The 12,253-nt window shown below is 27.0% G+C and overlaps 1 protein-coding gene and 1 non-coding gene across 2 annotated transcripts; both read right to left on the bottom strand.

Moving 5' to 3' along the window:
* Nucleotides 1-2,476: 2,476 nt before the first annotated feature.
* On the bottom strand, nt 2,477-2,595 carry LOC115033461. Its single transcript, XR_003838818.1, has one exon. It is a non-coding gene; the product is annotated as a 5S ribosomal RNA (ribosomal RNA).
* A 657-nt stretch (nt 2,596-3,252) lies between these two features.
* LOC100165467 (T-complex protein 1 subunit beta) lies at nt 3,253-8,840 on the bottom strand. Its single transcript, XM_001948686.5, has 6 exons — nt 8,568-8,840; nt 8,100-8,415; nt 5,946-6,278; nt 5,648-5,876; nt 3,740-4,296; nt 3,253-3,673 (listed from the first exon to the last, which is right to left on the bottom strand). Exons 1-6 carry the CDS (start codon nt 8,568-8,570, stop codon nt 3,501-3,503), a joined length of 1,611 nt encoding a protein of 536 aa, XP_001948721.1. The 5' UTR covers nt 8,571-8,840; the 3' UTR covers nt 3,253-3,500.
* Between the last annotated feature and the right edge of the window lie 3,413 nt (nt 8,841-12,253).

Here is a 12,253-nt window from a genome sequence, read left to right on the forward strand (position 1 = left end):
TAAAAGTTTTTCTTTTTAATTCTAAGATTTGGAAATTGAATACAAGGCTCCTAACATATTTTTACAATAGCAGTTGCAAAATAAAAGGAATACATTGTCACAATTTTTATTTATAAGCATTTAAAGTTCAAATTTTGACAACATATTATGTAAAAATCACGAAAATTCGTAAATTATTTTATGCTAGAAATTCATAAAAAATTTTCCTTTTATATCTAAGATTTCAAAATTTAATACAAGGCTCATAATATATTTTTACAATAGCAATTGAAAAATAAAAGAAATATATAGTCACGATTTTTTTTTTATAAGCATTTAAAGTTCAAATTTTGACTAAATACGTAAAAATTACGGCAATGTTCAAATTATCTTAGACAGAAATTCATAAAAGTTTTTCTTTTTAATTCTAAGATTTGGAAATTTAATACAAGGCTCCTAACATATTTTTACAATAGGAGTTGCAAAATAAAAGGAATACATTGTCACAATTTTTATTTATAAGCATTTAAAGTTCAAATTTATACGAAATATGTCAAAATTGCGAAAATTTGCAAGTAATTTAGTGGTTGAAAAATCGTAAAAATTTTTTCTTTTATAACTAAGTTTTTAAAATTTGGTACAAGGTTCTCCATAAGTTTTTCCTTAAAAATAATATATCCTAGACTGACAAATCATCTCCGTTCAGAATCGTTTTTCGTATACAATGATATAATATCATTGGATTCAAATTTAATTCCATCCATTACAGTAACCCACTTGTAACCTACTGTACAGCAGAGCGACATCCACGACTTACCCGCCTTTTTTTGTATTATTCTGCTAAATTATACTGAATATACCTAGAATACCTTGAAAGTTTGGTTTTCATAATATATTCCTGTTAATCGTCACAATCTTAGTTTTCCTAGGATTGAGTCGGTTAATTGGTCGTCATTCGTTTAATTTTATACTATTCGGTAAATTTTAGTTTTTATAATACAAAAAACAAAAACTCATAGGTAGTTAATAATAAATTATTTGGAAAAATACTAATTTTTGCCAACTTTTTTCTCTTTTTTTAAATTTAATAAAAATAATTAGCACATTTCTGGTTTAATTGCGTATGTCAGTTGATAGGACAATTAAATAGCTTTAAAATAAAAATAAAATTACGTCAAAATGTTAAAAAGTTTTGAAGATACATAAACAAATGCGTGATACGTATGGTTTTGATAAAAAAAAGTTAATTGCTCATAACTAAAAAAATAAAAAGTTAGATTCAATCTTTAAAGGGTATTTCTTCATCATTTTTGGTATACTCTCATATGACGTTGGCCGTCACTTCACCCTGGAACACATTGTATATTATTTAATATTATTTTTTTCGTACAAGGGCCTCATTTAAAACATATTAGGCACATAGGTAGCAATAAATAATGAATAATATATTAATGTATCACTTTATTTATAAATTATAATTTACAAGCTTTTTTTCTTGCTAAATAATCATCGATTTTTTTTAGGCGATTTATTTAGTGTTACATAGCCTGTAACGAAAAAAGTAATGGACAAATTAGAGGCCCCTAAATAAATTCTAACTTTCAAGGCCCGGGGGGCATGGCCCCCTGCCCCCCTTAATCCAGGCTAGCCTTTCTTATGTAGGTACCTTAACTCAAAATAATTTGCTAATTTTCGTGATTTTTCCATATTTTATCAATTTTTGAACTTTAAATGCTTATAAAAAAAAAACTAGTGATTAAGGATTTTTAATATTTTTCATCTGCTTTTGAAACAATATACTAGGAGCCTTCTATTAATTTTCAAGCTTTTTTTAATCAACAAATAAAATTTAATTGATATTTTTAGAAAAAAAACTAAAAAAAAATTGAAAATGAAAATGTCTCTTAACAGTTCAAAATAAATCAAAATATTTTGAAAATGTTATCGTGTATAGAAAATGGAAATATAAACAACCATTGAAAATTTCATGTATCTACGGTCATTTGTTTTAAAGTTACACCAAAAACCAAATTCAATTTTGTGAAAAATCGATTTTGCGTAAAAATTCCCGTTTTTCTTTAATTTTTCTTTTGTTTTTAACGGCGCTTTTGAAAATTACTGGGAATTTTAATTTTTGACCTCCCCAATGCACCAACGATATTCACTTTCCAATCGAACAAGATACTGAAGTTGAAAATCGAAGCATTATTTCGACTACTTATCGTGTACACAGACACAAAAATTAAAAAATTAAAAAATAAAAAATAAAAAATAAAAAATCACACATCATTGTAAAATCAATACATTCATCGTTCCAATCAGAATCTAAAATAACTACTTCCCTCTAAAAAGACTTGATTTAAAATAAAATAAATAGTATTTAGTATTTATTAGAATAAGATATCTAAAAATAAAATACAATCATACAAAATTAAAAATAATAAAATAAGTTTTCAGTATCTAAAAATATCGAGATATTTGGAGTTTAAATAAAAAACGCCAACGGCACGTAGTGTTCCCAAGCGGTCACCCATTCAAGTACTAACTACGCCCGACGTTGCTTAACTTCAGTGAACGGACGAGAACTTGTGTGTTCAACGTGGTATGGTCGTTGACATAAATTACAGGTTTTCCAAGTATAATTAGGTAACCGTTCACTGATTATCTAATACAATATTATAATATAGTAGGTACCAAGATTCTTTAAAGTATTATATTTCTAGTTTATAGATATTATTATAATATTTATAATTTGTATAGGTATACTTAATTTAGTTAAAATTTTACGATTAAAAATGATACAGATTTATATGATTTTGGCCAACAATTATAATACTCAATACATTTGAAAACTATTCCTAAGACTGCATATATCCACCATTTCAACCCCCCCCCCCCCCCATAAAAAAAAAACATAAAAGTGTAGCATGAAAAAACCACCGCGTTGGCTGTAGTATGGCCCGAAGTCTGCATGGGTGTATACAGAGATCTTAGATGGGAGAAGGAAATTTAATTATTAGTTATAGGCTAATAATATTCATCATCTCTTTAAACAAAAATTACCTACAAATGTATAATTTGATACATTTTTTTGGACCTAGCCCACTCGGCTCTCGTTTTACAAAAAGGTTACCTAAGCTGCTCCTGTTTTTCAAAAAGGTAAATTCCCAAATGGGTAAATGGCTACCGTTTTTTACAAATATTTATTTTAAGCTTATGGCAAAAATCTGATAGTAATAAACTTAAACAAAGAAGATAAAATATCAAATCAAATTGTAAATTGCTAGATTAATATGTTTTATTTTAAAAAATATATTTTGTATAAAAAGATAAATATATACAAATATATGATGCATATTTATAAATATTAATATTTAATACTTAAAAAACAGTATTAATATTTGAATATAAAATTGAAAATTAATGAATTTATAGAAAAAAAAATACTTTTAAAGCAGTCTTATATTGACATTGAGAATGTGTTTGTTTGAAATTAGCTTTTAAGCCATAAGTCTTTGGATTCAACAATGACCACGGTCTTCAACTCGCTTTCTCGGTGCAGCCTTGATAATGCAATCAACACGAAGAATCATTTCAGCAGCTTCTGCAGCAGATACAAGTACTTGCCTCTTAACAACAAAAGATTCAGTGATTCCAGTTGCATGCATACATCCCAAACAACCATTTTCCATATCTTCAGTAAAAAATTAATATCATAAAAAACATTATCAAATAAAAAATTTACTATATGCTTACTGACCTAGACCAGTAGTATTTTTGCCTAGGGCATGAGCAGCTCTTAATCCACTTATTAATTCAGCTGAATCCAAACCAGCATTATCAGCTATAGTCGTGGGAAGAGATTGTAGTGCTTTAGAAAATGCTTCCATGGCTACAGCTTCTTTGCCTGGTGTTTTTGCTGCTTCAGCACTTACAGCGTTTGCCATCAACATTTCACTACAACCACCACCATAGACAATAGTTGGCTCACGGATAGTAGATGATAAAACACATAAGGCGTCATGTAAAGAACGATCAGCTTCATCAATAATTTGTTCAGTCGCTCCACGAATGACAATAGTACAAGCTTCGCCAAGAGCCACACCAGAAAAACGCAATAAAGTGCTTTCACCAATCATTATTTCTTCAATAAGTTTGCATGTTCCCAACTTGGCTATAGCAGGTGAATCAAAGGTCGATAAAATTTCACCACCAGTTACCAATGCTAGACGTTCAATGCCATCAAAATCAGCATGTTCAATAGCCATTATACCAGCATCAGCAAAAAGTTGTTCTGGATAGTTGTAGATCAATTGCCTGAAACGGTAAAATATTATTTTAATAGTTTTAGTCATGAACTAAGGTCTATTTAAAGTTTATTTTTAGTCATGCACATATTTTTCTCGGTTATCAAAAATATTGTTTGTAAAAATTATATTAAATATTTATTAGGTACCTTTCCAAGTATTAATGAAAATGATTTGTTTTTATAGTTGTAAGTTGTAAGTTGTAGTTTGAAGTAAAAATATCATTGATTATTAAAATTACGTATATTATATTCTAAAATAGAGGGGAAAAAAATAAATATATTTTGTGATATTGTGTTAATTATTTTTTCCAGCATAAATTTATAGTTTCTATAAAATTTCATTAAGAGGATATTAATCGCACTATTTGTTTTTTCTCTCTAACACACGCGCAACATATCAGATATACTACAGCAGAACTAACCCTATGTTGTTACTTTTAGTATTAGAGTGAATTTACCTTTAACAAACCTTATATTAAGAACATTACGCGTATTGCTATGTTGGTTTTTTAAGATATTATGTAAGTTATGCGTGGGTAAAATATTACAATTTAAAAATTCTTGACTTTCATAAAAATAGAAATCGATAGAAATATAGTAAAAAAGCAAATGTAGCGACACAGTTAATGTTCTTAACTTAAAATTTAATAATAGGTGAATTCACTCTAATAGTTATATTAGTAGTAAGTAACAATATAGGGTTGGTTCTGGTACCTAAACGTAAAATTGTAATGTTGTGTGTGAGTCCGAGAGAGACAACAAATGTTATGCGATATCCTTGCCATAAATGGTGAAGTCTGAATTAATATTATTATTTATTATCCAAATTGTTAAGGAGGGCAATTTTTAACTTAGATAAAAATTTTTTTTAAAACTCACTGCTCAATTCAAGTCATTATATATATTTAATTTCCTAATCACTAGACTATTTTTAAAAATACCTATAGGCAAAATAATTAAATATTACACAAAATAATATTTTTCTACAAAATCAGAATCTCCTGGCAACAATGCGATTAACAATAATACAATAATCAAGGACCGTTTATTTAATAGACAAATTTCGTGCTGACAATAAACATTAAATTTGATTGAAATAAGTATTGAAAATGTACTAAGTTTTATTTGTTAATGTTCATTTTTTTTAAATAAAGAAATTACAAATTTAAAATTATTAAAATTACCAATATTATACTAAATAAATATATCCAAAAATATTTGTTATAAAAAAAATAATACAAATTTGTTTTGAAAATATATACTACAAGGGCAAAAAAGAAGAATATATTGTATTTTAACAACAAATTAATTCAAGCAGATATTATATTTAAATTTATTATATTATGAACTTCATATTACCTATTTATGAACACGTTGCATTCATGGGCAAGGATTTTGCCAACTTTGTCTTTCATTTTTTCTTTTTCTGCTAATTCGAGTTCTGCAACCTTTGCCATAGAATCGACTTTGATACGAGATCCAAAAACTTTTATTTTGTCGGTATCCATAGGTGTATTAGCTATTAATATACGAGCATTTTCTAAACGTTTTGGTTGAAATTGGCCGACCTTTTTGTCAAGAAGAAAACCTATTTCAATAAAATCAAAAGTTAATTTAGGTATGTATTATTTAAGAGTTAATTTAAAATGTGTTATACCTTCATCCAAGAACGAATCTTCCAAACAACCACCTTTTAACTTTATAATTTGTATAGCTGATAAGTTTCCAGATCCTTTTAAACGCAAGATTGCATCTACTGATAGTTTGGCAAAATGTTCTTTATGTTGAGACAAGATCTTAGAACTTAATGTTGTACGAGCAATATTTAATAAATCTTCTCGAAATTCAGCTTCATTTTTGCTATGATTTAATGAAGCCATTTGTAAAGCTTCATGTGCTATCTGTGTTGCCTTCCTCCACCCAGCAATAATTATCTGTGGATGAATTTTTTGATCTACTAATTTTTCCGCTTCACGTAATAATTCTGCAGCTATAAAATTTGAAAAAAAAAATTATTTAATATTGTCTATCTAAGTAAGTTCTTTATTATTAAATAGTATCGTATACTGTAGATGACCAATAATAAATATAATTATATTATAATTTAATATATATATAATATATATTTAAGCATGTAGATTATGTAGTTACAATTTAAGATATCCCTTAAAGATATATCTTTAATCATGATTTTAGTGTATGTCACTTAATACAAGTGATGAGACAATAGGTACCTACCATATTGTATATTTGTACATTTATTATTGTATAATAAAAAAATCATATTATTTGTCACTGTTAAGGACTATCTATCTTAATAGGTTTTTAATTTAGTTGATCATTCATTTACACATGACCAAACAATTTTTCCAAGTCAAAATATAGCTGCATCTGTATTTTATTTTATATTTAAGTGTTTGTGTCTTAACTTATTATACACTTTATTATCATAAGTAAACAAATGTATAAGTAGGTAGGCTTATAAAAAATTATGACAGACATTATACACAAAATGTTTTAATTAAATTACATGGGTAATTAATAGGTAGGTAATATTGTTGATTTTATAATTGACAGGATAGCCTACGAAATACAATAATACTCAGCGACCAAATATTTCATGTGAGTACAGCACTGTAATCATATTCATTCAGTCATAGCATCTCCACTTTTGAATGGATGAAATTACAGCACTACATAAAGCCGAATGCAATACTAGGTCATATTTAAAGGTTTCTACTCAGGTTTCTATTGCTATTCAACCAAGCTAATATTATGCAATCATGCTCTGTGACAGGTAAATTGTATCCATTGGGTTTTAACAAGTTTATTTAATTGTTATTTGTGCATACAAGGATTTTTATTGACATTGACTATCGTAGAATGGGGTAACTTTGATACCTATATATTTGTATTCACCAGAGTACCATGATGATTAAATTTTTTTTCATAAAATGGGGTTACTTTGATATCATATTAAGAAATATAGGTATTAAAAGTGTGTTTTCGCACTTAACCTGTTTATACTTTTAATCAGATATGGTTACATGATTTGGGTTATTGGTCAAAGACTCGCAAAAACGATGCATTTGTGTTTAATTATTTAATTATAATTTTTTTATTATTTATTTTATTTATTAATTTTATCATATTATTTTGTAGATTATCAATAACCAAACGATAGAACCATTTAATTTTGATGGTTACAAATTATCAGTTTCCTAAAACCAAAATTTATTACCAAAAGTATAACCAAAACCGCAAAAACGACTTGTTTATAATATATAGTAACCCGGTTACATTTGGTAAAGCGCGAAAACACGCCTAATGTTGCCAACTACATTGTGAAACTTTGATAGCATATTAAAAAGATTGATATCTCAAAAGATAACATCAGAAATTTAAAAATTTAAACGTTAAAATATTGATCATAACTAGCTGTAACTAATATTGAATTTAGAGTTTTATCGTTAATACTACAGAAGTTATCCATAAAATAAAAAGTTAAATTGTCAGAAAACAGTAAAACATTATCAAAGTTACCCTATTTTACTGTAATATAGGTAATTTAAATTTTACTAATTAGGTATGTTAATAAATAAAAAAAATAGATATTAATTAGGTATGTTATTAATTATTATGTATTTATTTTACGTGGGTACCTACCTAGCTATAAAGATAAAATTCAAATTACATTTTTGATAGGTACTTATTTTCACAACTTATAAATATTTATTAATTTTAGTCGCACACCTAATAAGTAATTACTAATTATAACACAACTAAATACAGATAAATAATATAAATTTACCTAACACAGTGACTGATGTAGTACCATCACCAACTTCACCATCTTGAACCATTGACATGTCAACCAATATTTTAGCGGCTGGGTTATCAACTCCAATATTTTTTAATATTGTCGCACCGTCATTAGTCACTTCAACTTTAGAATCCATACCACCACGACCTACAGAAATTAGTATCTTGTCCATGCCTTTTGGACCAAGTGTGCTTTTGACCAAATCACCAATGGCAATAGCACCGATGAAACTAGATAGACGTGCATTTTCCCCTCGGTCTTCTTCAGCTTCGCGTTTCAAAATGCGTACGGGATTTAACGAAACCTGTAAATAGTGAAATCACCGGAAGGTAACAAAAATAATAAATTAATTTACTATCGCAAACACTAAGTACGGCAGGTACATAAATTATTTAGAATACTTTCCGCCTAAGTCAGGCGGCTAGTTTTTACACATAATTATTTCATTTAGCTTACCATTTTTGTATTTAATTAATTACGTTCTGTGCATCAATAACGAAAACAAAATGAATGCAAATCAGATAGTGAAAACTGAAAACACCAACACAATAGAAAGTCGAGTACTGGAATAGTGTGGTTTACGGAACAACAGAACAAAAAATCGTCAATCGTTGTCCAGTCCAGTGAACACAACAAAATACAAAAACACAAGCCGACTAAAAATCAGTACAAACCGTAAATTTCAAAATTCTGAAAATTAATGTACGCGCTACGCTGTTGTCGTGGTATTCCGTGCGTGCTTATCGTTTATTACTGATAAAATGTACGATTGTGTTATCATATTATCATTATCAAATATCAATAAACAGCCCGCCGTTTCGTGAGTTCAGAGCTGAAGAGCTTTTGTAACTTACGACCGTTCTAAAGTAAATTAAGCTATAAAAGTTACGTTTTTCAATTGCATTATTTTTATAAATTACCTTAACAACTATAGAACTATTCGTAAATTACATCGTAAAGCAACATTTTTTTTTGTCGTGCGTAAATGCTTAATATAAAAGTCAAAAGACTAAATGAATATTTAATATGGAGATTCAAAATATTATCGATTTGATGTCCACAATAATTACATCGAAGAATTCTGGTGAGATTTTATTGTTAAATATTCTTACTCGATTTATTGATTATTTAAGGGGATTCAAAACCGTGATTTTCTGTTTTTGTCTAACATACGCACAACATGTCAAAATAGTATTTTAGACGTGTTTATTGCCAAATTTTCCAATTGATCTATTGAAGCAATAAGAATTCCGAAATCAGATTTGAATATGTCGTCTAGTCTACTTGAAATCGACTTTACCTCATGTTTGATATTATCCCCCAAATTCTTAAAAATGTCATATTAAAAAATAGTATTTAAACATTGTCGTATTTTAATTTATGGAGAAAATAAAATCAAAAAAAAGCTGGTAAGTAGATGTCGCTCTGCTGTACAGTGGTTACAAGTGGGTAATTGTATAATGGGTTGTATTAGACTTGAATTCAATAATAAAATATCATTGTATAAGAAAAACGATTCTGAGCGGAGACGGTTTGTCAGCCTGGATATTTTATATTTTTTATTGAGTCGAGAACAATGATAGAATCAAAAGGGGTTTTGTTCTTATTATTTATTACTATTAAATAATTACTATCATTGTACATGCCTATATTTTACAAGGCTATAACTACCTCTTTTCAAAGCTAACAAACAACATAGTAATTCAATAAAATAAATGTATGTATTAAAATTAATTACTCTAGGTACTTATACTTTAATAAGTGACTAAATCCATCAAAGTAATCAAATTATTATGTATTTGTTTAAGTATGGAATGGTCCAAAATTCACAACCATACTAATTATTATAATAATCAAATTCAATAGGTATTAGAATAGTATTAATTGGTTAAAGAACTCACAGATCCACAGAAAGCAAAATAAAAACAAAATTGTGAAAAATAATTTTCAACGACAAGTACATAGTCAACAGACTATTTTTTTTATGACTATAATTAAAATCTATAAATATACATGTTGTACCTACATAGTCTTTGTAAGAGAATTTCAAACTTTGTTTTTTGCTTATTACGGCCCGGAAATATCCGTTGGCTTAATAAAAAATTAAAATTAACATGCGTCCCACAGTGTTGTTAAATAGATTGTTATATCTAGTTTGTAAATGCGATGAACTACACTACTACATGTCTACATTAAATCCACCTAATAGTCCGGTTAACCATCCGGCCTAATAGTTATCGCTGTAATATCATGAATTAATAAAAATATAATATAATAAGTAATAAAAAATAAAAATAATTATGATAAATAGGTAAGTAATAAGGGCTGGGATTTCGAAGCACTTTTCATTTTTTTCCAGAGGTTGCTTATGATGCTCGCCTGGTCACAAATCCGTAACATGTACTTTTGAATGAGAATAAGAACTTTTTTTTTTTTGCATTTTTTGGCAATTGTTGATTTTAACGTCATTTTCTTAATTTTTTTAAGGGCATTTTTTAAGGTTTTATAGAGCATTACATTCCCAGCCCTAGTAATGTCTAATGACTAATAAGTATACAAACTTGTATGGGGTAAGTACTGAGTAAATAGTTATTTTTTTCATTCATTAATTATGAAGTTACCCTTATAACATTAATGGAAAAAATATAGGTAAATAATATATTCTGTTAATATGTAATATTATGCACTATTAAAATAAATTATTATTTATCAATTATCAATTAATAAATTTAATATTTCGGATTATTATTTATTTATTTTTATAAAATTAATATTTACAAAATGGAATATATTTTTAAATCTGTGGTTTCACGATTAAAATTAATTAACTCATAAGTTACTGAATAACATAGAAACACATATATTAACTCGGTTAAAAGTAACTTAATTTTAACTTTTTAACTCGTTAATGCCCAACCTTACAGCTATTTACAATAAATAGATTCATTATGTAATAATTTCTTTATATACCTACTTTCTTGCTGTAAGAATGTAAATTATAAAGTATTAGGTATAATATACAAGGCTGGGCATTAACGAGTGACAATGTTAAAGCTAAGTTAAAAAGTTAATTTTATTTTAACTTTTTAACTTAAGTAGTTACTTTTGGCTTTTTATTAACTTAACCGTACATTTACTAAATTTCTTTTTTAATTAACAAATTAATTTTTCATTTGAAGAAGTAAGTTAAGTTAATTCATTTTGTTTTTAATTTAATTATATTTCACTATTTCAGTCCATTTCATTTTCATGTAAAAAAAATATTTACCGTGAATTGTTTAAACTTAAAAATGTATATCATTTGAATAATTGAATCTAACTTATATGGAAATACTATACAAAGTATAAATAGTATAGTCTATAATTTAGTTTTGGGTTGGAAAAAAATTAAATACGGTACCTAGTGTTGTATAAACAAATTAACTGGTACAGATTAACTTAACTTAATTAAGTTAAAAAAAATCATTAACTTGCCCAGCCTTGAATTAATATATAATTAATGTATGGATAAATATGATTGTTATGTTATTATTTTATTTATGGTCTGTAAATATTTTAGGTAAAACATTTTATGGTGACAACTTAAAAAGGATTTTGGATCTTAATAAATCTGATAATTTCAATGAATACAAAAATCAAAGTCTTCGGTAATGTATTTATTTAAATTTAAATTTAAATTTATTATAATATGATGAGATATTATTATTTTCAGATTTTCTTATGTTAAGAAGACAATTGAACTATTGTCTTGTTTAAAAGAATGTCTGTTAAAGCATTCTGATGATTCTACTGATATAATTTTAAGTGCTATTCATTGTGCTACAGTATCAAGTTGCATACATTCTGTCGTCACTCATGGTTTTATTCCATGTCTTATACCAAGTATATGGAAATCATTTGAGAAGAACCAAAAATATGAACAAACCACCGAAAAAATTTCACCTGATACAGTAATGACAACTATTTAATATAATCTATGTGATATGTATTTGAATTACAAAGTAACAAATTGAATAGTCCACAAATACTACTATGCACCTACCTAATATATTTATTTATTAGTGATAAACACTTTTAATTTTTTTCATAAGCCATTATCACTAAAGCTGAGATTTAAATGCCCTAAAAAACTCAAAGAATGC

This window comes from Acyrthosiphon pisum, chromosome X, assembly GCF_005508785.2.
Source record: "Acyrthosiphon pisum isolate AL4f chromosome X, pea_aphid_22Mar2018_4r6ur, whole genome shotgun sequence".
Classification (NCBI taxonomy): Eukaryota; Metazoa; Arthropoda; class Insecta; order Hemiptera; family Aphididae; genus Acyrthosiphon; species Acyrthosiphon pisum.

What these genes read in the sequence shown, in the direction of transcription:
- LOC100165467 (XM_001948686.5), bottom strand. An exon ending in TACATCAGTCACTGTGTTAG is followed by an intron (nt 6,279 to 8,099) that starts GTAAATTTATAT and finishes CAAATTTTATAG; the next exon opens with CTGCAGAATTATTACGTGAA. An exon ending in CAAAAATACTACTGGTCTAG is followed by an intron (nt 3,674 to 3,739) that starts GTCAGTAAGCAT and finishes TTTTTACTGAAG; the next exon opens with ATATGGAAAATGGTTGTTTG.